This window comes from Hesperophylax consimilis, chromosome 21 (genome assembly GCF_061612785.1).
Source record: "Hesperophylax consimilis isolate HC1 chromosome 21, BYU_Hcon_1.0, whole genome shotgun sequence".
Taxonomy (NCBI): Eukaryota; Metazoa; Arthropoda; class Insecta; order Trichoptera; family Limnephilidae; genus Hesperophylax; species Hesperophylax consimilis.
This window is the reverse complement of record NC_142856.1, coordinates 25224458-25251417: the sequence shown is the minus strand read 5'-3', so window position 1 is coordinate 25251417 and position 26960 is coordinate 25224458. Positions and strand designations below refer to the sequence as shown.

Genomic DNA, 26960 nt, shown 5'->3' with positions numbered 1-26960 from the left:
TGTGCCACAACTGCCATTTACGCCGTACCGCGTAAATCGTGAGTATGAATGTTTCGAGGAAGATATTTCTAAGTTCTAACGGTAGATGGGACTAAATATTATTTTGTAAAATATTATGAACTATTTAACAACATCTCTCATAATAGTTGATAATTTCTATTGTTTATATTACGCTAACTAACCATCACGCCGTTTCTCCGCAGGGGTAGGCAGAGAGGACGGACCGCCAAACAACTCGGTCTTGGCACACACTTCTTGCCTCATTCACATTCATACATCGTCTCATACATACTCTTCTATTATTCTGACTCTTGACATGGCCCGACTCGAGTATCTGATTCACTTGATGGTGCCATGTCTTCCTCGGGCGTCCCTGACTTCTGCTACCATTCGCATTTGCATCATATATCCTCCTTACACTCCTATCTTCGCTCATTCTCTCTACATGCCCAAACTATCTAAGCGTCCCTTTCTTAAACTTAGTTAGTTAGTTATATTACGCAAAGCAGCGTCCAAAAAAGGTCTACAGATTTCTTAGCGCAACCACACAACTGAGAATGTAATGAGAACCATGTGATATCCACACACATGACTTTACGATGGAGTACAATCAAGTGCAATATCAAATATAAAATGTGAAAAAAGTTGGAGAATCATTATGACGTGTAAGTGTTTATCTTATATCTGTTTGTTTATTTGTGTTAGTAAGTCATTGCTATGACGTGCTCACTTCACTTTCCTTCAATGTTCTGCTTATATCAAAACAGTAATCTTCTGCTTTGTTACTATTCTGTTTTGTTACTATTCTGCTTTGTTACTGTTCTTTTGATATTATTTTGTTTTGTTCAGTGGCGGTTCGTGGTCTTTTTAACAGGGGGTTCAGAAATTCAAGAGAAGATAAACATATCTAATTAAAATTTACTTACTGTTGTCCTTCGTCAAATAGTCGAATACGGCAGCAGTCACACAACTTAAATAAAGTTAGTGGGAGGGGTACCTACATATTATTGTTTTTAAATCACTTTACCTAGACACAATTATTAGATAATGAGAAAAGTTTTATAGGAATTAAATTGTTTAATGTTTTTATAGCACTCAATGTAGGTACGTTGCTAATTATTATTGTTTTTTAGAGAAGAATAATTTCGTAGAATATATAATAGATATTTTAAAACATCAAAAAAACAAATAAAGGTGGCACGAAATAAATTTAAAAATAGGTAGTAGATTTACAAATGCCATAAGCAAACGGTTGGAGAAATGCAGAAACAAGAAAACAAAAATATGTACAAAAATGACTACAAAGTTAAATACCATAATATAACATAAAAAAATAACACTTAACTTGCATCCCTATGGTTCAAAGGTTAAACGTCGGCCGCGAAGTTCTCGGGTTTCTTCGGTTACATTCGTCAATGTTCGGAGGTCACGTGATATCACAACGCGTGTTCGGCGCACACAATTTGTCTTATTTTTGCAAAGAAAGACCAAATTTTGTATATGTCACCGTCATAGGGTCTGTACCGGCTAAGATTATTTTGTATGGAGAGTTTGGCGCGGATTTTAACTCGCACAAATTTGGAATAGGCATCGTATTTTTCGGTGGCGCGGGTTTTGAAGGCGAAATTTTAATAGCGTGCTATCTATAATGTGCTTATATTATTATAAAACAAGGATGTTTTATTTTCTCATATTTTTAATGGGGGTTCGCCGCACAAACGCACTTTAGAGAAAACCGCCACTGGTTTTGTTACAATTCTGATGTGTTACTGTTTTGTTACTATTCTGCTTTGTTACTGTTCTGTTTTATTATTATTCTGTTTTGTTATGATTCTGATTTGTTACTGTTCTATTTTGTTAGTATTCTTTTTTATTATGGAATTATTATCAGTATACCTTGGTCATGCCCTTGACAGGCGAAGGCGCCTCCTCGTCGGCCAGCCGGTCCAGCTCCGCTTGGATCTGCTGCTTGATGGCGGGCTTCTCCGCATCGATGAAAGCCGTCAGCGCGGGTCCCATGTACAAGTGTAGGGTGCCTAAGAAGCTGACGGCTGCGCCCCGGATAGCCGGGTTATTAGCGGCCAGGGCTTTCTTCACGTGGATCAGAACCACCTTTGTGTTCAGCCTGTACAAATAGAAAACAACAGAGTTAAGATTGTTATAGATAATCCAGCTAGAGTTAATATGAACACAGCACTCATCAATTTTTCAAACTTGGACTTCAAATCCTACTTTCCGAGGTGGGATTTAGCCTTCCCTGAGAAATGCTCTCCACTGGCTGAGATCCCTAACTGTTCACCTCCAGTCCTCAGTCCTCAGTCCTCAGTCCTTCCCATCCTGCTCCATCTAGAGCTTTCCTGGCTTTGGGTCACTTCCACTTGTCACAAATCTCCATTTTTCTCATCTAATATGGTCAACAAATGTTTTAAATACTACACTACTTACGCCAAACCAAAGTCTTTGAGTGCCCCCGACAGCCAGGAGAAGATCTCCGTCTGCACGCGGGGGCTCTTCTGCTTGTCCAGGGCGTACTCCAGACCCTGTGAAGCCACATGCTCCAGCCGGCAAGCCTCCGCCAGCCCCGTCAGGGCGTCTGCGGCAGCCCCCGAGCACTTGGGATCCGAGAGTTTCTCCACTATGTCGGAGATTATGCAGTCTACGCAGGTTCTGAGCAATAAATTGAAAATATATAAATACGGGTGAGGGAACATTTATAAGTGGGTTTCTCTGTAACTAGTTGATATGGTTCTGCCACTGTAACCACTTTTTGTTATGTGCGTCATTTATCAGAAATAGGGATATATTAAAACAGAATTATCAGCAGTATGCCCTCCCTCCCAGTATTAACTCCTTTCTCCCAGGTTTCTTTTAAAAGAGCCTCTTCTTAATGAACAATGCGTATTAAAAAAATTGAAACACATGGCATCTTAAATTATATTTAACACGTTGAACGCCATTGTGGAAATGAAAACACATTACCATTTTAAATTTGAAAAAAAAAAATACTCAGATAACATCGGCGACCATCAAAACGTATTCCTTTTTTTTATTGACCAAAATTTTCCATGAAAATCAAGAAAATTAACTGCGGTCACCGGTGACCGTCATGGCGATGGGAGAAAAATGACGATTTTCGTTATGAGGTCACCGGTGACCTACATGGCGTTCAACGTGTTAAGTGGACATTTCAAAGTTCCGTTGCTCGTGATGGAAATGATGTTGTGAGCTAATAAGAGTTTTTAAAAAGGTGTGAAAATTTTACAAATATTTGTTGTGCAATCGCGGAACTGAAATGCAGAGGATAGAATCAGCACTGCTTGCCAAGCAATTGGGTAAGTTAAGTAATATTCGTAGAAATCAACACTTGAATGAGTGACTGCATTAATAGCAGAAATGATTTTGCTTCAACTGGCTTTAGCTATATTAACTACTCGGCTGTCACATATGCATTGCGTCAAAATGTTCCCCATCACGAGATAGTTACTGAAAAGGCCAGAATTGCAAAGGTTAAATGAACATATCTTAAGACATGAATAAAAACTCTTACGTGGAAACGGGAAACTTGTCAGTGACGGCCTTGACAGCTTCCAGCTTCATCTTCAGCGCCTGGAAGTTGGTGTCTTTGAGGCCGGGCTTCTTGTTGAGGATCTTAACGAGAAGCTGGCCGCTGACCTCCGAGGGGTTCAGGTCGGCGAGGGCATGGCGGAAACCCTCCACTCCTTCAAGACGCATTTTCCAGTTGGGATCAGTCAGAGCTGCAAGGAGACAGATCATAAGGAAAGTGGAAACTTTGAAGCAGAACACAGAAAATACAGATACATATTATGCAGGTGCATCCTCAAAAAAAGGTTAGCAGTCCACAATGAAATGCTGATACCAACCCTGTGTATGGCAGTAAGACGCGCGACTGGTACAGGAAGTAGACTGAGTACTGTTGAAATGCGTATGCCTGCGGTAAAACCGAAAGTGAATGGTAGAAAAAGTAGGGGATGTTTGAGGAAGAATGTCACCATTAAGCGAATCAAATACTTGAGATGGGTCATGTCAAGAGTCTGAATTACAGAAGCGTTTGTATGAATGTGAATGAAGCAAAGAGGGAATTGTGTGGCGGAAACTAGGCGTAGTTAGTTAGTGTTACATATGTTAACTTAATATTTAATCTGACAACCAATTCAACATGTTGAGCATAAAAAAAAGATTAAATGAAATAATGTGTTCTCACCGCTAAGTACGGAAGATTCGAGGAGTTCCTCAGCTCTCTCGTCCACTTCTTCCTGGCTGAGTTCCCTCTCGGGGATTTCCCGAGGGGGCGCAGCCTTCGCTGGGGACTTTGCCGCCGCGCCGGGTTTCTTCGCTACCGCCGCCTTCTTGGCTGGGCCACCTAAACAAGTTATTAAACATATTAATTTGGGTTGTTGGTGCATGGGAAAGAAATGTAAAATATTCCTGCATAATGCGTCCCATTATTCTAGATCAATGAAATTTATATTGTGAAAATTGGAAATAATTATCAGGCAAGTATTAAAGTAGGTACCAAAATTAATATTTTTTTTTAATCTAAATGCGTATTTATTTTGTTTAAATGTTTGACAGATGCTTAAATGAATTAATAGTGAAGATAGATTACAGAGACAATACGCGTGGTTTCACTAAACTCCAGCTGTCCAGTGGACATACTTTAACGGCCATTATTTTTATTGACAGGTAAATTTCTATTCTTTCACGGATTATTATAATGGGAATACATCGTAAACAATGATGTTCATTCATCTGCTGCTTCATTTTTACACTAATTATAGCTCTGTCTTAGGATTTGAGATATGTTTAGAGGAAACCATGAAATTAAATAAACGCCCGGGTTGCCGGCACTGAAACTGAACCCCATGTGTAAATTACCTGTGACGGGCCTCTTGACGGCCTTGGGGGCCGTGGAGCCCCCCTTTGCGGCCGGGGCGGACTTGGGCCTAGCCTCTTTCTTTGGACCAGCTACCTTTACGATTATAACAGCCTGTGGAAAAACTACTACATTAATATGCATAATAATATGAATACAAAAAGTTTTAAAAGGCAATTTATTGTTTAATTTTCGACGTTCATTGTGAATTTCAAAATATTTACACTTAAATCAACCCCATTCCCTGTTCTTGGGAAGAAAAAATGTTTGTGAGAGATGGGAGGGCTATAAATACAGTCCCATAAATTCGTACATCGTTATTCAAAAAAATGCATAAATCGAAAATTTCTGTAAAAAGGTCAACTGAAAAAACATTTCAAACAAAAATTATATTAATTCGTACTTCGAAATCTATTTTTATCTGCATACGAAAATTACACTTCAAATCAAAAGATTTATTTTTGCATAAATCTAATTTTAATTTGAATAGTAATTTTGTAAATCTGAATCTGACAAGCCGGCGCCGTGGTGTTAAAAATCTGTCAAATTTCAATTTACACAGTTATACATCATCCTAATTTGTATTATTAATTTCGTAAATCTCAATCTGACACACCGGTAATAATCGGTCGTGAAATTTCAATTTACACAGAAATTTTTCTTATTTTTACGAATTTACTTCCAATGTCTGAATTCGTGAAGGTAAAATCGGCAGCGAAATTTCGATTAACAAAATGTGTCATATTTTTAAATTGCTTAAATTAGCGAAACTACAAATTTCCTTCTTAAATTTTTGAATTACGTGGGAATTCATTAATTCGAAATTTGATTTTTAAGGGTGTTGTGTATTTTGAATAATCGGTTTCTACTGTAATAAGAATAAGCATGAATATAGGCAAATTTCCAGTACTCGCAATGCACACAGTAATAAGTTGTCGCCCCTTGGACTAGTTACCTTTTCACAGCACTCTTGTATCTTCTGCTCCTTGAGATTGTCCAGTTTACCTATGAAAGGTGATATGTTCTTCTCCCCGACCAGCTTCATGGCTGTACCCAGAGCCTCCGCTGCTTGATCCCTCACCACAGGGTCTGAAAAACAAAGCAATTCATACTTTACTATTTTCTTCAGTATTTAAATTTGTTTTCTAAACATATAAACAGTTAAGTCTGTCACTTATGTATATTAAAAAACATTTTAATATACATAAGTGACAGACTTAATTAATTAACTTTTAATTGCAATAAAACAGAAGTTGTCAGCAAGAAAATTAACCACGAAACACAATAACATCGAACATATTTTTGTGCAAATAACGACTCCTCTCGAGAAAATTATATTTGGAACGGCCTATCTACCACCACTTTCTGACCCTCAGTCATATAGAAACCACTGTCAAGACATCGAAACAATTTCATCAAAATATCCTGACTCGAAAATTGTTATTCTTGGGGATTATAACTTACCAAACTTAATATGGAAAGCAAATAACTGTGGTCTCATCATAAACGAAAGTGAAAACGATCGTGCACGTGAAATTTTGGACATGGTAAACTTTCTAAACTTTCATCAACATAATTTTATATATAACAGTAACAATCGCTTATTAGACTTAGCTTTATCAAACTATCCTAAAATGTCTGTTGAACTCTCAAATGATCCACTTCTACCTATAGATAATCATCATCCTCCCCTATACATTAAATTAAATATGATATGTGATAATGAAAGGAAACCTTCACAAAGCGTCCTAAACTTTAAACGAGCCGACTTCGACTCAATTAACTCCTATTTCTCAAATACAGACTGGTCTTTTTTATCCGATGAAAGCGTTGATGAATCGTTAGATAACCTTTATTTATATTTTTCTAATACTATTGAATCCTATGTACCTTTTTACACACCGAGAAGCTATACCTACCCGGTTTGGTTTTCATCAGAGCTTACAGCCTCTCTTCAGCAAAAAAAGAGTCAACACAAAAAATTCAAACAAAGTAAATCCATAAATGATTATATAATCTTTAGCGAAACTAGGAAAAAATGTAAAGATCTTTCCAAACAATGTTACAAAATGTACATAACCTCTGTCGAGGACACTGTCTTTAAATCCAAAAACCTTTGGAAATTTCTTAAAAAAATGAACAATGAAAACACAGACTACCCGCCAATAATGCATATGAATGGAATCAGTGCAAACAATACACAGGATATTGTAAACCTTTTTTCGGACTTCTTCAAAAATGTATATGATGAAGACACTCCAGATGATAAATTACCCGAATACAAATTTAATATGACCACAAACTTAACAAACTGCCAAATCACACAAAAGTGTTGCGAACAAAAATTACTTTCCTTAGACACTGACAAATCCGCTGGCCCAGACAACATTCCACCAATATTCCTCAAAACATGCTCTAATACATTATCTAAACCACTTACATTACTATTTAACCGTCCCTTGTCCCTTGGACATTTTCCAGACCGCTGGAAATCTAGCTTCATTACACCGATCTACAAAAAAGGAGACGATACTGACATAGCTAATTATTGAATCATTGGTCCTTGATGAAATCTATCCCAAATTAATAAAATTAATTAATCAAAAACAGCACGGTTTTATCAAAGGAAGATCCACCGCAACTAACTTAACGGTATTTCAAAACTTCATTATACAATCATTTGCAGAAAATAAACAAGTCGACTGTATATATACAGACTTTTCGAAGGCATTCGACAAAGTATCCCATAAACTACTAATCCAAAAACTATTTGCTCTAGGAATAAGGGATAACATGCTAAAATGGTTTAGTAGCTATTTGTCAAATCGTAAACTGTTCGTTAAAATAAAATCTTGGATGTCGAAAGCTTTCCGGGCTACCAGTGGCCTACCGCAAGGTAGTCACCTTGGCCCGGTTTTGTTCCTCATTTTCATCAATGATATAACCAATTGCTTCAACGATGTCGAGGTATTGCTCTTTGCAGATGACGTCAAACTATACAAGGAAATAACTGATATAAATCATTGCCATATACTACAGTCAAATATTAGTAAGTTTAGAGATTGGTGCGTTCAAAATAATTTATTTTTAAATGTAGTAAAGTGCAAAACCTTGACTTTCTTCAGAAACAAAAATCCTGTTTTATTCGAATATTCCATCAATAACATAGCTTTAGAAAGAGTCACGGAAATGAGAGATCTTGGAATTATTTTGGATGAAAAACTAAGTTTCACCAATCATATCCATCAAATTGTGAACAAAGGTATGAAAACACTAGGCTTCGTATTAAGAACAACTAAAAACTTTAATTCTTTGCAAGCCATTAAACTATTATACGTATCTCTAGTAAGAAGTCTAATTGAATATAACTCAGTAGTTTGGTCTCCATCTTATAAAATTCACATTAACAACATTGAGCGAATACAAAAAAAATTTCTACGTTTTATAAATTTTAAATTAAATATCCCTGTCGAAGACTTAAAATTCAATTTCTTACTAAATACTCTAAAAATACATACATTAGAAGATAGACGTAAAATAAACGATTTAACGTTCTTATTCAAAATACTTAACTCTAAATTCGACTGTTGTGAACTCCTGCAACTTATAAACATACATACACCCACAGTAACAATACGACAAAATACAATATTCTACAGCAGCACACATAAGCGTAACTACATTGCCCACTCTCCGATACAACGACTTCACACCATGGGAAATCATTACTTGGGTGATGTTGACATATTCAATACCAACTTGGCAAGTTTTGTGGATCATTTAAAACATTTATTTCAACAATACTCCTAAACACATCATGTAAACCAACAAATAGCTGTAATTTTCTGTTTTTGTTTCTTGTGTTTGTATGACTTGTTGCATAGCTTTTATCAAATGTAATTTTATTCTTATTTTTTATGTTTGAAAGTATTTGTCAAATTAAAATTATACTACCAACCATGTAAAAGCCCTCTGGGCGTTAAATAAATAAAAAAATAGTCAAGTCTGTGCAAGACCAACATTCACAAATGGAAACGTTGCTTGAAGTGGCTTTAGTTTGTTGACCAGATCTGAATACCCAGGTACTTTCCCACGGTCCTCTTCCCATCTTTTTCCCCTTCCCACTCCCTTTAGGCTCAATTGGGGATGCAGTAGTCACTAGCTCCAGTTAGTAGGGAGCAGTTAGGACTCTTGTGCGGAATTCTTATAAAAAAAAACTTAAAAAATAAATGTGAATGACAAAAATTGGATAAATTTTTAACTGTGAGAATCAAATGTAAGACCGTGTCATAGTAAAATGCGTAGTTCTGAGTAATTTTTAATTCGTTGAAGATTATATCAATCAGATTATACAATCAGACTGACAATCCATTGTCAACAGACTGATTGCCATCTCTGACGCAATGTAGGCATGCTGAGTCTGTTCTACAGGTATTTCAATGGATCCTGCTTAAAGGAGCCAGCAGCTGTACAATCAGGGTGCACAGTTTTAATTGAGCATGTGTAGGCACAACAGAAATGATTTAATTGTAAAGTCGTAGTTGAAACCGAATGTGTGTAACTCCTTTAGGTAGTATTCTCTAATCACCTGCACTCTCCAGTATTTTGAGTAGCCCCCCGACGTAAGTCTTCATGAGTTTCTTGGTGAGGGCGGCGGGTTGTGTAGTGGTGAAGGCGCGGGCGAGGAAAGCGGCAGTTTCAGCCTTTACCGACGGATTCTTGTTGTTCAACGCCTCCACAACATCCTCGGCGATGCCTTCTATTGTTGTCTGTTAGAAAAGAAAAACAAAATGAAATAAGCAAAAGCAGATGCAACAATAAAACTTTGTGAGTTATCTGGCTTAAGTCTGTTATACAAAAGTGAAGTACTAAATGCCTAACTTTATCCAACTAATTAATATCAATTAGGTTGGAATAATATTATTTGACGTCTGTCTATCATTTCGTCCAACAGCGTCATTTTGAATTCTTGATATTTTATTGGTGAACTTTAACAAGGTTAACCTGCAACCGTCTGCTGAGAATTAGCAGAACTGTGTGAAAATTACCTTGACGAGATTTGTTAACCGCGTTAACCTCTCGAACTTTAACAAGGTTAACCTGCAACCGTCTGCTGAGAATTAGCAGAACTGTGTGAAAATTACCTTGACGAGATTTGTTAACCGCGTTAACCTCTCGAACTTTAACAAGGTTAACCTGCAACCGTCTGCTGAGAATTAGCAGAACTGTGTGAAAATTACCTTGACGAGATTTGTTCAAATATGGGAATAAAAACTATGGTTATAATGTTTCTGTAGTTGCTACTTTTATTTCATGAATGTAGCCCCTCTGACTGTCTACAAATTTTATCTGTGCACATCAAAATGCATTTTCATTCAATGGCGTCCCAAAAATGAAAATGGGAGATTTTTTTTAGATTAACCCTTCAGGCCTCTGGCATTTTCTGCCAGAAGTTTGGGGTTCCGCTTTACAATAAAATCCAAATAAATTGAATAATTATGAATGTATCAGAAAACTTCTTTGAAAAGTTATGAAATACGCTTTCAAAATTTATTATTAGAAATAAACAAAAATTTTAATAATGCAAACAAAAAAGTTTTAAAAATGGTTCACCTTGGGTTTTTAGATCTAAACACTGAGCTAAAATTACTAATAACAAAAAAAAACACATTTCATTAGACAAATGGCCTAATTTTTTTGTCATTTCATATAAAAATAATTAATAAAAAAAATCACAAAATTTCATAAATTTTTCTCAAATTGCGTCTTAAGCTTTGGTTTCATAAAGGTGTACATTTTAATTCTTCTGTGGTAGTTTCTGGATTTCTCTTTCAAACACTGTTCGGATCATATTTCTAACCATGACAGTAAGGGACCGTACGAGCTGTTCCCAAAAACTAACAAATTAGCCTGAGGGGTTGGCTATTCTGAGGAAACATCTTTTGATATAAACATAAAATATATGTGAATCTTTAAATAGTATCAATTAAAGTCGCTGTCCGCGTCTGTCTGTTTGTCCGCTTAGTTCTTCTAAACTATGCTACGGATTTTGATAGGGTTTTCGTTATCATTTAGAGATTTTCTTTATATATTTATAAAAAGTATATTATATTTATAAAAAGTAGAGAAAAATCTAAGTTTTGAAATCAAGTTAAAAAATTATTTTCAGATGTTTAAATTGGTACATCAAAATAATGTACTACAGAATTGTATATCTTAAAAAGGCCTACAGAAATATTCGCAGTGGTATATATGTCTATCTCGGTGACCGGGTATCTCATCAAAATGACAGTTCAACCAACACACCTACAAAAAGTGATAGAAAGTCATGAAAAGTGATGAAACGAAAACTAGAGGTTAGATAGGTAACTACAGTAGAACCTCGTTAATTCGAAATCCACGGGACATCAAAAATCAAATTTCGAATTAACGAATTCCCACGTAATTCGAAATATTATGAAAAAAAAATAAAAAATACGCCGAAAATCGATTTTCTCGGCCGCCTCTTCAAATCCGGGTGGTATTTTAGGAGTAAATTCGTATTAATACCAATTATTTCTTTAAATTGAGAAATTCGTAAAAATACGATATATTTCCGAGTAAATCAGATTTTGCGGTAGATTTCCGTCGCGGCTGGCCCATTATTTCGAATATCTGAATTTAAATTCGTAAAAATACAATATATTTCCGTGTAAATCGAGAATACGCGGCCGATTTCCGTCACGGCCGACCCTTTAAATTCTGCTATTTGATGTAAATTCGTAAAAATATGATATATTTCCGCGTAAATCGAATTTTAACGGCAATTTTTCATCGCGGCCGGCTTTTAAGTTAAGATATTTGAAGTGAATTCGTAAAAATATGTCATATTTCGGCGTGAATCGAAATTTTTCGGCCGATTTCCGTCGCGCCGTATTTTTAATTCAAAGATATTCGAAGTAAAGTTAGTAAAAATACAATATATTTTCGCGTCCGATTTCAAATTATAAAATTCAGATATTCGAAATAAATTTGTAAAAATACGATATATTTACTCGTAAATCGAGATTTCGCAGCCGATTTCCGTCGCGGCGGGCCATTTGAAATTCAAATATTCGAAATAAATTCGTGAATATACAATACATTTACGTGTAAATCGAAATTTCGCAGCTGACCCTTTAAATTCAGATATTTGGTGTAAACTCGTAAAACTACGACATATATCCGCGTAAAACGTATTTTCTCGGCACTTCAAACTCGGATATTCAAAATAAATTTGAAAAAATACCACACTCCAGTGTAAATCGATTCAGATTTACAAAATAATAATACTAACAAAAATAAATTTCGAATTACGAATTAACGAATTTCGAATTAAAAAACCATTTTATATGAAAAAAAATTATTGCGGAATTTTTTTTTGCGAAAATTTCTTCGAATTATCGGGGTTCGAATTAACGGGGTTCTACTGTATTGAACCTAGTTTTTGTTTCATCACTTTTAATGACTCTACATCCCTTTTTAAAGGTGCGTTTAATTCTCATTTTGGTAAAATATCATGGAACCGTGTACAGTAGAACCTCGTTAATTCGAAATCCAGCGGACATCAAAAATCAAATTTCGAATTAACGAATTCCCACGTAATTCGAAATTTTATGAAAATTAAAAATAAAAAAAATACGCCTAAAATCGATTTTTTCGGCCGCCTCTTCAAATCCGGGTGGTATTTTAGTTGTAAATTCGTATTTATACCAATTATTTCTTTATTTTCGCGGTTGATTACCGTAGCGGCCGGCCCTTTAAATTCAGATATTCGCAATAAATTCGTAAAAATGCTATATATTTACGCGTAAATCGAGATTTTGCTGCGGATTTCGGTCGCGGCCTACCCTTTAAATTGAGATATTCGTAAAAATACGATATATTTCCGCGTAAATAGAGATTTCGCGGTAATTATCCGTCGCGGCCGGCCCTTTATTTCAAATATCTGAATTTGAATTCGTAAAAATACGATATATTTCCGCGTAAAACGAGGATTCGCGGCCGTATTCCGTCGCGGCCGGCTCCTCAAATTCAGATATTCGAAATATATTCATAAAAATGCTATATATTTACGCGTAAATCGAGATTTCGCTGCCGATTTCGGTCGCGGCCTACCCTTTAAATTGAGATATTCGTAAAAATACGATATATTTCCGCATAAATCGAGATTTTGCGGCAATTTTCTGTCGCGGCCGGCCGTTTATTTCAAATATCTGAATTTGAATTCGTGAAAATACGATATATTTCCGCGTAAAACGAGAATTCGCGGCCGTATTCCGTCGCGGCCGGCTGTTCAAATTCAGATATTCGAAATAAATTCGTAAAAATATGATATATTTCCGCGTAAATCGAATTTTGTCGTCAGTTTTTCGTCGCGGCCGGCCTTTTAAGTTCAGATATTTGAAGTAAATTCGTAAAAATATGTCATATTTCGGCATGGATCGAAATTTTTCGGCCGATTTCCGTCGCGCCGTATTTTTTCAACTCGGATATTCGAAGTAAAGTTAGTAAAAATACGATATATTTCCGCGTAAATTGAAATTTCGCGTCCGATTTCCGTCGCGGTGATGAAATACGATATATTTACGCGTAAATCGAAATTACGCGGCCGAGTTTCGTCGCGACCGACCCTTTAAATTCAGATATTTGGCGTAAACTCGTAAAACTACGACATATATCCGCGTAAAATGTATTTTCTCGGCCCTTTAAACTCGGATATTCGAAATAAATTTGAAAAATTACGACATTTCAGTGTAAATCGATTGAGATTTACAAAATAATAATACTAATTAGGACGATGTATAACCACGTAAAAATACATTTTTCGGCGTTTTACCGCCACGGCTGACTTTTAGATTCAGATTTACGAAATATTATGATTTATTTTCGCAAAAATCAAACTTTTTCGAATTACATGAACAAATTTTCGTGCGCGGACAAAAATAAATTTCGAATTACGAATTAACGAATTTCGAATTAAAAAAAATTTTGTATGAAAAAATTTTTCAGCGGAAATTTTTTTTGCGAAAATTTCGAATTACGCGTTTTTTCGAATTATCGGGGTTCGAATTAACGGGGTTCTACTGTATCTCCTAATGAAAACCTTCCGCAACGCTGGGTACACATCAGCTAGTATGTAATAAGATACATTATCTGGTAAACATAAATCGTAGTTTTTATTCTGATATTTGAGAAAAACTCGGTTCTGCCAATTCTCAGCCAATAGTCAAGGGTATTTTGAGGATTTTCTGCAACGACAAGGTGTTAATAAGTTTAGGATATAATGCGACTAATGAACTCACACACGGGTACATGGCATCGACGGCTTCCCTCAGCGTGGAGACCACGTTGGGTTTCTTCTCCTTGAATTTTTCCAAGCACGCCGGTAGCAGAGCAGTGGTGTAAGTCCCAAACTTCTTCTTGAGCCCGGCCGCCAGCATGGAAACGCATTTACCCGCCAGGGCCACCAGCATTACGTTTGAGTCTTTGGCTATAACCTGGACAAAAGAAAACAGAACATTATTTTAATTAAACATTTTAGCAGTGCATATTTTAACGAGGTCACTGCACAACAGGTTTTTCTTTTTGTTTATTCTTCATTTCGTTCACTAACTTTGTACTTGTGATGTATGGTAATAAGGTTGAGTATTTAAGCGATAAATGGCGCTAGTCATAAAGCTTACTCCAGAGTAAGTCAGATGTCGCTAGAGTGTAACAAGTACTTGTGAGATGATATTGACAGGGAACAAGCTTCTCGAACCAGAGAATTACCAACCCTCGGGTAATGAACAGTGTAGCTAAATCCAGTCCTATTAATTATAGATACGTTAATTGTAGTCCTATTAATGAATGAGATACGGAGTCGAATTAAAATCTTTGTAATGTAGTTTTTTAACAGTAACATTGTTGTATGCCGCAGTGAATGGTGGAAGAAGTCGGGGACGCCCGGGAAAGACATTAAAAACAGCGAAGCATAGCGGGGTTCACTACTTTTAAATAAATAATTAACAGTATTATGCTGATTTTCATGTGGAAACATTGACTAAAAGCCAGCGAAAGGAAACGGATCGACAACCTTAAAAATATGGTACTGGAGAAGAATACTCAGGATATTATGCAGTCAGGGCACTAACCTATCCTTTGTAGAAGAGCTAGGCATTCAACTGTTTACTTACAACGTATCCTACACATACTTTGGACTCGTCACTCGCCAAACCGAGAATTCCAACCTGGAAAAGATCTTGGCCCGATGCGTTGGAGTGATCGAGTATCACCTATGTCTGGAACATCACAGTCTGTGGCTCTTTTTTAATGTGTGAAACCGCTCAAGAGTCTCAACTGCTCCCAACCGTCTGGAGCAAGAGAGACTATGGCATCCCCGGTCGGGGTATGTTGTGAGGCTGAAGGTAGTGGGGAGGGGAAGGATATGGGAAACAGGAAAGTACCTGGCTATTCAGATCTGGTCACCAAACATGGCCAAAGCCATTTTAAGCAACGTTTCAGTTCCAAATGGTGGTCTTACACCAGCGTGAAACTGAGAGTATTTTCCACCCTGGAACCTGCCGCAAATATACTATATATTATTTTATATGAGTAAATTGTGAAATAACACAAATTAATCAAATAAAATTTACTTCCAGCTCGCTAGTCGAGAGCCTTACCCTTCGACCACGGAGACCTCTGTGTGCAGCCAAGTACCTTGAGGAGTGTTCTCGCCTGGTTCATCAGAACAATCGAATTCAATATTTCAAGTGACACATTAAACCAGTAGCTGTAGTTCTAGGAACAGTAGACCTCGCGACAAAAATGAAATAATTTTTTATTTTTTTTGTTATTTGTTTTTGAGGCCATTGAAATTCATAAAAATCCCATAAATATTAATAGAGACGATGGAGCTAAGCTCAATAGTTCTTGGTATCCGGTAATTGACGACTACACCAGAGCTAAACGAAGAAAACCACTTTGAAAATTATATGTTAATGTTAGCTCAGAGGGTTGGAGCTGGCAACACGGTATCACATCCTCATACATAAGCTCACACTTCACCACAACCTCAAATAACACATCTGCCCTGATGATGGACACTGCAATGCTGTCCAAAACGTTGGCTAAAGAAGGAGTTAGCGCAACACGGCATAACACCTCAAAAACAAATAACAAAAATACTTTTGGCCGTTAAAATCATACCTTCTTGAGTGCCCTGACCACATCGCCGTAGTCCCCCGACTCTAGTTTAGGAGCCGTCTTCAGCAGATTCTCCAGCGCATCTAGGGCCTCCTTTCTCTCCTGCCACTTCTTGGCCTCTAGCTTGTCGTAGAAGTCCTTGGGCAGCTTGCTGATGATGTCCACCGGCTCCAGCAGCTCGTACGGATCCACATCGGGCACGCTGGCGCCCTCTTCTTCATCCTCATTCTCGTATTCACCGCCGTCTGGACAAATAATTAACATATATACATACGATATTAAATCAAGGGATATTGCCTTGAAATGCTTAACTCGGTGAAGCTAGTAAATGGGATAGGCGTATTGTGAAGGAATAAGGCCAAACATCGACATTAGTGTATTTTAAACATCCACCATGGAATATCGGATAGCTTAGGCCTCAGAGGTGTGCGACGCATAGCGTAAAAATATGCGAGCAAGTATCAAGCAATAGTTGAACATTAATGAAAAGGCACATTAGTGAAAATTCTATTCAAGTTATCATTTCATCATAGTCTGGATGTTTCACAGTACTAGGAGAGTAACAGAACTTGAATAGGACTTTCACAGAACTGAATATAAACTTTGAGATTTGATGAATTCTTGAAATTCTGTAAAACAACCTGTTCTAAAAATACTTCAAGAAATTGAAGGGTCGGCCTTGGCAGTAATCGGTTCCTGAAATTTGATTCTACAAGAGAACAAGTTATATTATTACGAAATTACTTCAAATACCTATGTACCTTAATTTAAAGGAACAACCACGGAACTCGGCTTACTTCAATAGATAGGGTTCTACAGTATATAGGTAACTTGCCTTCGTCCCCTTGGCCGGCGGAGGCTGCGGGGGCGTGGACCTGCTGACTCCTCAGGTACCTCTCGGGGGTGACCTTCTGCGGGCTGTCGGAGAAGGCGTCCCTCAGCTCCTGAAGCACCACGGGCTGCAGCTGGCCGATGTGGGGCTCCAGGGCCACTCCCACCCATCTGGACAAATAAAAAATATTTTTTTGTAAATAATCACTGGAGCGGTAGCTACACAAATTTGGGTAGGCGGTTTTTATTAATTAAAATGAATTATAAATTCAACAAATTATTGAAATTTTTTTATATAACTTAAATATGTGATAAACGGTGAAATATAGCTGGATTCATTGGCTTTAAATCGCAGAAAGCAGTTCATGTGTTTCTATATTATTATATATTGAGGAATGATTTTGTAATGAGTGCGGCCGAATCTGAAAATCCAACACTGCGGAATCTCCATCACTCTGAGTGGTTAATAATAATTTATTCCAAAAGGTATGCAGGGGCAGAGCAATGCAATCCTCCAGATGGTTATCAAAGGAGACTCCATCCAGGTAGCCACGGCAATAATGGTATTGTTGGATTAGTGTAAGCTGCACCATAAACTTCCCTCCAGGAAAGGAATAAACATTCCCTGTTTATGAATAACCTTACATTATTAGAATTCTTCCTACTGACATAATAATAGACAGAAAATGTTGCTTGAACAATGATGGAAGACTTAGCTAGGCAGGGGATTAAACCTGTGATGCTTTGGACAGCTCAACCAAGTAACTAATGGTTATAAGAACACAGTATGTACATACTGCTTTGATAAGCCAAACAACTAATGCGCAGTCGAATTATTGTCCTGATGAACCAGACACTGATGAACTAGACTTTACTAGGCCACACCTCACGGTCCTGCGCTGTGATACTTGATCCGTCTCTTCCTCTGCTTCTTCTGCCAAACACTACCAGTGACTAGCTTCTCCTAGATCGAATTCTCAGTTTTGCAAGCAACATATCCAAAGTATCTTATCAGATACATTGGATATCTAGCTCTTCCAGAATGGATAGATCAGTGTCTAGTGTTTCCAGAATGCATAGATTATCTAAGGGTTAAAAGTGGTGCCCTTCATATTTTGAAACAACAATATACAAACCTGTGCATCTCCACCACCAAGGCTTTGCCCTCCGTTCGTACATCTTTATCTCGATCCGTCAGCATAGTGGGTATCTTCTTCACCAGCAATTTGATGCTGATCACCTTATTGCCGAACTGGCGCAGAGCACTGGTGATGGCCTGGATGCACGCCGTGACTGTCTTGGGGTTCTTGTGGTCCATCCCCTTCATCAGCTCCTCCTGCACTGCTTCGTGCTTCTCTATCTCCACGTACATGAGGGTGACCTGCAGCGCAAGCTCTTTGGTCTTGGTTTTGGGGGCGGCGATGCACTTGGCGACGATGCTCGACATCACTTCGCCGACTGTTTTTCCGGCATGGCCACAGTTCTCCACGAAGGCCAGTGCCGCCTCCAGGCCTGAAAAAATACATGGAATTGCAATATTAACTTTTGTGCTAAATAAAAACCTGGAGATAGGACTTACAGAACCATAGATATAGGGAGAAATGGCATGGAAACGCACCGGCTGTCGCCTACGACCAAACTGTGCAATCAAGTCAATGAAAGTTACGCACTTAGTGTGTAGGTAGAAACATTGGCGGGGCGCCGCTGTGCATTGATGAGATTAACAGTAGTATGGGTGGACGATGTTGGTGACTTTTTTGTGCTCTCGGTTTCATGGTAATGATGATTCATCTCTCTAGTTTCTATTATCTGTTTCCTTATATCTAAAAACCTGTTTGTCATCCAATACGAGAACAAGGCAATTGAATGCCTATTTCCACAAATTAATCTAGGTTGACAAAATCGTTAATCAATTCAGAGAAAGATAAGGTGGCAAAAAAGTTAATTAATTTATTTTTTTTTAAAGAAAGAAACATTCCCGGGTTATGAATAACCTGACAATATTTGAAAATCTCCTACTACCACCACAGTAAGTGGAAAATGTTAAATGTGTTGTGATGGAGGACTTAGCCAGCCGAGGAACTGAACACACCACGCCTGGGTACGTCCCAACCGCGATGCCAATTCAGCCACTAACTAATTAATTACTAGGTAATTTTTTTTTTTTAAACTCCGAAAATCATTTCCCTCGGGGCCTTTGGCATCTTTGGGGATAATGAGTGGAGGGTATTTTTGAGTAAACGAACAAGTGAACAAGGCACAGTTGCAGGAGGTGTTGAACACAAGAAAGAGTTGTAGAAATGACCCATTTTCTGGCAAATTTCAACAGATAACAAATGTTGAATGCACGTATACCGTTACACGTTATGCACGTATAGCAGTTACTTTAAAGGAGCAAATGTGCAAAAACGGGCGGTCCGTTTGATAGATTCCCCAATCTTAACAAACGGACTGCAATCTTTAGAGCACAGGCGTCAGGTAGGTATGCTGTCCTTGTTCTATCGGTATTACAATGGAAGATGCTCTGAGGAACTAGCGTCATTGATCCCTTCGGCACCGGTGAGTAGTCGGAATACACGCCAAACGCGCGCCCAACATTTGTACACGGTTGACATTTGTCACATGAGAACGGGTCGCTTCTACGATTCGTTCTTAAGTTCAACAGCTCGGCTGTGGAACGAACTGCCGGCCTTTGTGTTTCCTCCCTCCTACAACATGGGACTCTTCAAGACCCATGTTCACTCCTTCCTCTCCACAAAAAGACCCTCCACACAGCATCCCCAAAGATGACATAGGCCCTGAGGGAAATTATTTTTTTCAGGGCTTCCTGTGTGGAGTTAATATAAAAATAAAAAAAATTTTAAAAAAATGGCCTCTTATTGATGAATTTTATGAAAACTGGCACTCGCATATCTTTTCAGCTATAGTGTCTTTTTTTTATTTGTATATAATCTTAGACTTCTCTCGCATTAAAAATTACCAGCTGCTGCCGTAGTTAAGTAGAAATAGTGTTTGAAGACAAATTAAGTGATAAATTAATGACTATTATTTTAATAGTATCTACTGTACATTTATGACAGAACAAGATTGTAAAATAAGATGGACAACTAATATCAGAATGGTTCCCAAACTTTGAAATACTGACCTACTTAGACCAACAAACTTTTGCGATCCACCTATCTTTAATTAACATGATAATGTATCGGTGTAGCACTATTTTTGTGAAATATCCATCATTTGGGCACTCAATGTTTGATCATTTAAATATGTAGTGCTATTTTGTGAAATACAACCTCAAGGGCGCTTCAACAAGTCTATAATATAACAACAACATATATACACGAAATTACGATAATAATACTTAACAAAAATACTGTACTTAGATTTAAAATTGTTATAATTGAACATTTTATTCTAGGTCAACCCAACTATATTCACCTGCAAATTCTTTTCCATCTTGGGCTACGGAGGTTTGAAATTTCTAAAATAAGACAACCCAAAATTTTTTTTATCCATATACATATTTCAAAAAACCAACTAAAACTCGAAAAATGCCAGGTCATAAGCTTGAATGTAATACATGTAAGTTATATTAAATTGGTACTTTGTAAACTTAAAAATACAAATAACTAAAATAAACAAGTTTAAAATATCATTAACTTGTTGCGATCAAAAGATTGTGAACATCTGCTAACTGGAACAGAGCAAATAATATTGGCATTATAATTACAATGCTGATTTTCACGCTTGAATTAGTTGCGCTAACCACACTATTGGAGTGTAGATGGAATAATTGGAGGCACAGCACGGCACACTGTACAGTACAGGCCTGCATTGGGCGTGGGCGATTTCTTCTAACCAGATTCAACTTTCTGCACGGGGGCGTCTCATTCATTCTCGGTAAAGTTGCCTGAGGCCGGTTTGCGACCAAACTGGAAAGTGAGTCAATCGATTCCATCTTACTACTCTTAGCATCCAAAATCTAAATTTACACAGTGTCCGGAAACTCGTAGTACAAGTGGGAAATTGGAGAATCTACGTCGCATTTGGAGTCGAACTACAGATTTGAATTTAACTTTCGTTTTCGATTAAATCAAGCCTGAAGTTGGAATTTTTTAGATCAAAATTGAAAAAATTAGTCGCTAGGGGTTAATGGCGGGTGTTTAATGTCTTTTATAATGCGTTTAAGCGTAGACCTGGGTCCAAAAGTCTTTTTTTAATCAAAATGTTCAGATTGAAAAAAATAATAATTTTGGGTTCTCTATTTCAATGGTTTTCAAAATGGGGGCTGCTACCCCCTTGGGGTTCGCGGAGCATCCTGCGAGATAAGAATAAATAACTTTAAATATATTTTTTACTTTAATATAACAACCAAACAATGGATATAATTTTACAGAAGAAGTCACAAATAGAAATACAAAACCCAAGTAATACAAATTAATGCGACGGGGGCGCTTTTTTTTCTTCAGCTTATTTATCAAACCTTGGCTCTGTGTTCGGGACACAGAGTACGAGGTCTTCCTATATTTCGTTATATATCCAATGATGTAAAAAAAGTGCAATTTGCAAAGTCTGATTTTACCAGAAGTGCACTCCAATCAACACTTTTGTTACCATTAAATTACATACAATTGGTCCGCCCAAAGGAGTGATTGACAATGTAAGGCTTGGGGGTAGCATGAAGGTGAATTTAAAAAGTTTGAAAATCACTGCTCTACGCGATAGATTCACCAGTTATTTCTAGCTTGTACTATGAGTTTCTAGACAACATATATGAAACAGATGCTTCCGTATCTGTAACGAATCGGTACTAAAGGGTTAAAAGAGAAATTGAAAATACCCGTCTCCTTCTGATCCTATCTCCTTTTTCTACCCTTTTCCTTCCACCACACAACATTCCCTAACGTCAGTAATTCAATAGAAACACAAGCTCCAGTCTGCATCTCTTTGTCTGATGATCACAACAATGATGTTAACTGACCGGTTTTACTATCCGAATGGACAAATACGTTAAGTTCCCTACCAGGCACCGTGGGTTCATTTCCTCCATCATCATTGTATAAGCAACATTTCCTGCTTATAATTATGGCAGTAAGAGTTTTTAAATATTTTCAGGTTATAAGTAACCTGGGAATGTTTGTATTTCATTTAAAATGCCTAAACTGGGTCTGCCCTAATTTCTACAAACAATAAACTCGCCAAAACAAAAGGATGGTCCAACAGTAACGCTTGGTAGGCTTAGTAAATTATAGGGCATCGCCACGCCTATCAAAATCTTTAATGGAATCAGATCCATCACATCTAAACTGATACATAAAGGCATACTTATCAGCCACTCCCCAATATGTACATAAAACACATCACTAGTAAATCATAGAAAGATACTAATTTGTTTATTATACAGGGTGACTGGTATATGATGCAAAATATTGATGGATGTATGTATTTATATTTCTTGTGATGATTGTTATTTTAGATAGCGCCTCTCAGACCATTTGGCAGGTCATTCCTAGAATGTAAACTAAATGCGCTAGTGCACTGTTTGTGTTAAAATGATAATTGAAATTACTTACGTATTTGTATAATTATATATTTACATCAATGTTTCAATTTTATCTCTATCCAGTGACAAAGTAGATATAATATAGTAATCAGATTTATTTCCACCTACTTGCACTGTATCAAAATATAACAAGCCATTTGACTTCCGTCAACGTCCAACGTCATTGAAAACAATTCCATAGGAAATAACAGTTAGATGCCATCAAAGCCCAACATTGTTGAAAACAATTCCACAGGAAATAACAGTTAGATACCATCAAAGCCCAACATTGTTGAAAACAATTCCATAGGAAATAACAGCTAGATGCTATCAAAGCCCAACACTGTTGAACACAATTCCAAAGGAAATAACAGTTAGATGCCATCAAAGCAGAACATTGTTGAAAACAATTCCATAGGAAATAACAGCTAGATGCTATCAAAGCCCAACACTGTTGAACACAATTCCAAAGGAAATAACAGTTAGATGCCATCAAAGCCCAACATTGTTGAAAACAATTCCATAGGAAATAACAGTTAGATGCCATCAAAGCAGAACATTGTTGAAAACAATTCCATAGGAAATAACAGCTAGATGTTGTCAACGCCCAATATTGTTGAAAACAATTCCATAGGAAATAACAGCTAAATAATTAATAACATACCCAACATCCCAACAGTAGGAATTCCCTTATTAGGTCGTAAGAGTTATTCCAACTGTTATATTCAATAGCTGACAATCGCTAAAGGTAGTGGTAGGTTAATGTCCGGTACTAGTACCAACGGGGAAATGGTGTTATGGTTAGTTAGATATATAAATATTACCTTTCTCTTGTGCCAGAGCATTGCTATCCGAGACAAACTTCTTTATAAGTCCAAGGTACTTGTTCCATTCTGGCGACTTCTCGTCATCAATCTGTTTGAAGAGTTTAGCTGCCGCCTCGTAGCCCTCCACGCGCGCCTTCCACAGCTTGTGGACGCACTTCTCATCCGTGGGCAGCTTCTTGTACTCAGAATCCTCTTCCATGGCGAGTGAGCGGGGTTAACAGTCACCGGGACACCGCTTAATACTAATAGTGCTTATCTGGCTAGCTCTGGTGGGCTCTGGTTGTCTTCGTCTATCTGAAAACATTTTGAAAAAAACTAAGGTTATGATCGCTTTCATTTTATTTTAATTTGGGTATTCTATTCTGTTTTTACACGGTTTTGAAACAGTATGGTCCCCAAAGCTATGATAATAATAAGTATCCATCAGTAGTTTGCAGTGCTCTTTGGCTGCGTGTCATTTTCTTATCATCTTATGCTGTAGAAATGAGATCTCCAAATCAAATGTGCTTTAAAACCATGTATGACTGTGTGAGAAACGTGGAGATTCGCAAATAATACAAGGCTGACGTAAGCGTATTAAGAAAGGGAAGCTTTGATGTTTTGGGCATGTAGAGCAAATGAAGAAATAAAGGAGTGTAAGGAGAATATATGACATGAATTAGAATGATAGAAGTCGGCGATGCCCGAGGAATACATGGCATGATCAAATGAATCAAATACTTGAGTCGGGTGATGTCAAGAGTCAAAATAACAGAATTATGTGACGATGTATCAATATGAATGAAGCAAAGAATGTGCGCCAAGACAGAGCTGTTTGGCAGTCAATCCTCTCTGCTAGGGAATGCAATCCCGGTATACCGGGATCCCGAAATACCGAGATCCCGCAGACATTTTGCGGGACTAATCTCGGTCGAAAATTTTGCAGGATCCCGCTGGACTGGCGGGATTACAGAGAAGCGCAGCTCATACGTGTTACTCTCCAGCGTGGAAGCTGAAGGAGCTTTTTCAGCCGCTGGCTACCTTGTGTCCAATATCAGAAGCCGTTTATCAGATGACACTATTAATACTTTTACTTTTTTACGAAGCCATTTCCAAAATAATGTTTAATTAAACTTATGATGCTCATTGTACAAGAATATTGTTTATCGTGTGAACGTTATTATTTAAATTTAAGTTTCAGTTCAGTTTCAATTTCAGTGCCGGCAATCTGGGCGTTTATTTTATTTTCATTTGTGTACATAGATTTCTTTTACCCACCTCACTAGACAAAGTCTGTTCCGAGGCGGGTATGTTATGTAAATTTATGTCTTATCTTATTCTTTGCCAATTTATGACTTAAACTTTACCTATGTCTAACTAAAGGTATACCTATTAATAAATCATTTAAAATGTCCCAAAGAACTTGTTTTATTATAGGTATAAATTTCTAAAATCAAGGTTGGTAGATCGAGGTCTTTATTATACGATTGATTAGATATCTAAGTCCACTCTGCTGGATCCCGCAAATACCTGGATCCAGCGGGACTAAGATTGTTCAGTCCCGCAAATACCTGGATTGATATTTTCTTGCTGGATTGCATTCCCTACTCTCTGCCCACCCCTGTGAAGAATCGGCATGATGGTCACTTAGTCTATCTTTCACTGGTTGTTTGAACTAAATAAAAGAGAGTACAAGATCCTTACCAAATTCATGTAAAAAAAATCAAGATTGATAAGAAATTTGCCATGTTTGATAATTATATTTTTATTTATTTTGTTGTGGTGCATTTATCTTAGGATAGGCACGGCTTTTCAACGTTTATGGGCTTCACGTCACTGGTATCCATACTTAAAATTGAGTAAGAATTTCAAGTGATTTCGTAACAAACTTGCTATCACGGTTCATTGTCTGACAGCGACATATAAACTATACAATGGAAACTCTCCCATTTACCTCTATATAATGTACTATCTCTTTTTAAATAGTTTTTTTTTCATGGTATTCTGTGGAACGTATCCACCGTGCAAAAACAGAATTAATAAAACTACTTAATATTATAACGTTCATATATTCTTATATCTAATTGCCGTTAATACAGTAACGGTCTTACTAAAAAAAAAAGTGGTGAAAATTTTATTCAATTGATAAACGACCGTGTATGTGAAAACATTACTAATATAGAAACTGACATAAAATAGTTAGTGGCAATATATATACATTGTTTCACAGCCAAAGGGGGTTAAAAACACAGAATTCAGAGTGAAAGTCAAAATCCATCATGTATTCAAAAAGTCATAATGTGCATAAATGGATTATAGAGCTCAGAACTTTTTTACCTAACTAAGGAGCTACAGTGAAAAGAAAAATAATTAAAAGAATTCAAAATAACTGAAAAATGTGTAGGCGACAACGTATGAATATGAATGACGCAAGGAGCGAGTGCCAAAACAGAGCTATGTGGCAGTTCATCTTCATTATTAGATATTTATATTTTTAAAAAGAATTGGGACCCAAACGCGATGCCAACTCAGCCACTGACCGGTAGATATTTAGTTAGATCTTGTGTTTAACCATTATGACAGTTGAATATTGCTCAAGTCCTCCATCCTACTTGAATTTAAAAAAATCCAATGTTACCAACAATCAATGCAATGATTATAATATTGCACCAAAATCATTTATGACAGATTGACATTTTTATTTCATTATCCGTAATAGTTATTGATGTTATCTCCTTCCAGTGAACTGTCATATCTGCAGTAAGAATCGATATAAGGCATGAAAAAGGCTTGACAAATGGATTGTTTGTAAATAAAATATACGAAATGTGGAGACTTTGGGATACAAAAAGCATCGAAGTATCGGAAAATAAAAGTTTGCATAAACGTTGAATATCTTGACATGTTATTATTGTCACAGGAATAAAGTGAACTCACAGGAAATCAACACTTTGACAAGCCCGAGTTATCATCCGAGAGCCGCGATGGAAGTGCATACAGCATCTAATAATACCATCGCCATTTATTTTCATCACCAAAACTAACTTTACGTTTTATTATGCAAAGACCATGACAAATATTAAACAGGATGACACATTTCAGGAGACGTTTAATCACTCCCCGAACTCGATAAAACTGCGCACTAACGACTGTCAACCGTGCTATATTGTGGTCAATTGAATATAATACTTCCAATTATAGGAGAGTGGAACACGCAAGTCGATTTTCCATATTAGGAATGTCTGAGGGCATGCAAAATGCAGCCCGCAAACGTGAATTATTGGACATGTTTGGTAAAACTCACCGATGGCAGCACAGTGTCCGCAAATTTGTCGGACAAGAATAATGTATCAACCGCCGTTTTCAAAAGGCAAATAGCTGTAATGTGCAATGTCTCGTTTATGGATCTGTTTTGATTACATCGCGCCGCGTTCGCACAGGTAATCGGAATGTAGGTAGACGAAAAAAAAATGTCGTTTTTGAGCACGAAACAGAAGAATAACAAACTATCAATGTTGTCATTCGACAAAATGCTGCAGAAACCGTTGAGGTGGACTTGATTGTAGTTTCAAGAATTTGAAAACGGTCATTATTGAACCAGTATTATAACTAAAGCGATGTCGTTACTCACATTGTATATTGATAATTGTTATATTTTCGAAATCTATTACCAGATGTTTAA

At 37.1% G+C, this 26960-nt stretch overlaps 1 protein-coding gene across 2 annotated transcripts in view; it reads right to left on the bottom strand.

The window, feature by feature from the left end:
- msps (msps cytoskeleton-associated protein 5) overlaps nucleotides 1-26960 on the bottom strand; it is a 64005-nt gene extending 37045 nt beyond the window's left edge. The window contains exons 1-13 of one of the 2 annotated variants that reach the window (XM_089644643.1): nucleotides 26910-26960; nucleotides 23297-23593; nucleotides 18067-18442; nucleotides 16935-17101; nucleotides 16103-16344; nucleotides 14218-14412; nucleotides 9483-9663; nucleotides 5850-5983; nucleotides 4897-5008; nucleotides 4223-4381; nucleotides 3548-3755; nucleotides 2446-2667; nucleotides 1897-2125 (exon numbers count right to left, since the gene is read on the bottom strand). In XM_089644643.1, coding sequence (XP_089500769.1) covers nucleotides 1897-2125; nucleotides 2446-2667; nucleotides 3548-3755; nucleotides 4223-4381; nucleotides 4897-5008; nucleotides 5850-5983; nucleotides 9483-9663; nucleotides 14218-14412; nucleotides 16103-16344; nucleotides 16935-17101; nucleotides 18067-18442; nucleotides 23297-23498 — 2427 coding nt within the window. In that variant the 5' untranslated portion in view covers nucleotides 23499-23593; nucleotides 26910-26960. Of the gene's footprint in view, nucleotides 1-1896; nucleotides 2126-2445; nucleotides 2668-3547; nucleotides 3756-4222; nucleotides 4382-4896; nucleotides 5009-5849; nucleotides 5984-9482; nucleotides 9664-14217; nucleotides 14413-16102; nucleotides 16345-16934; nucleotides 17102-18066; nucleotides 18443-23296; nucleotides 23594-26582; nucleotides 26834-26909 lie in introns of those variants that run through there. The other variant, XM_089644641.1, reaches the window with a different exon arrangement.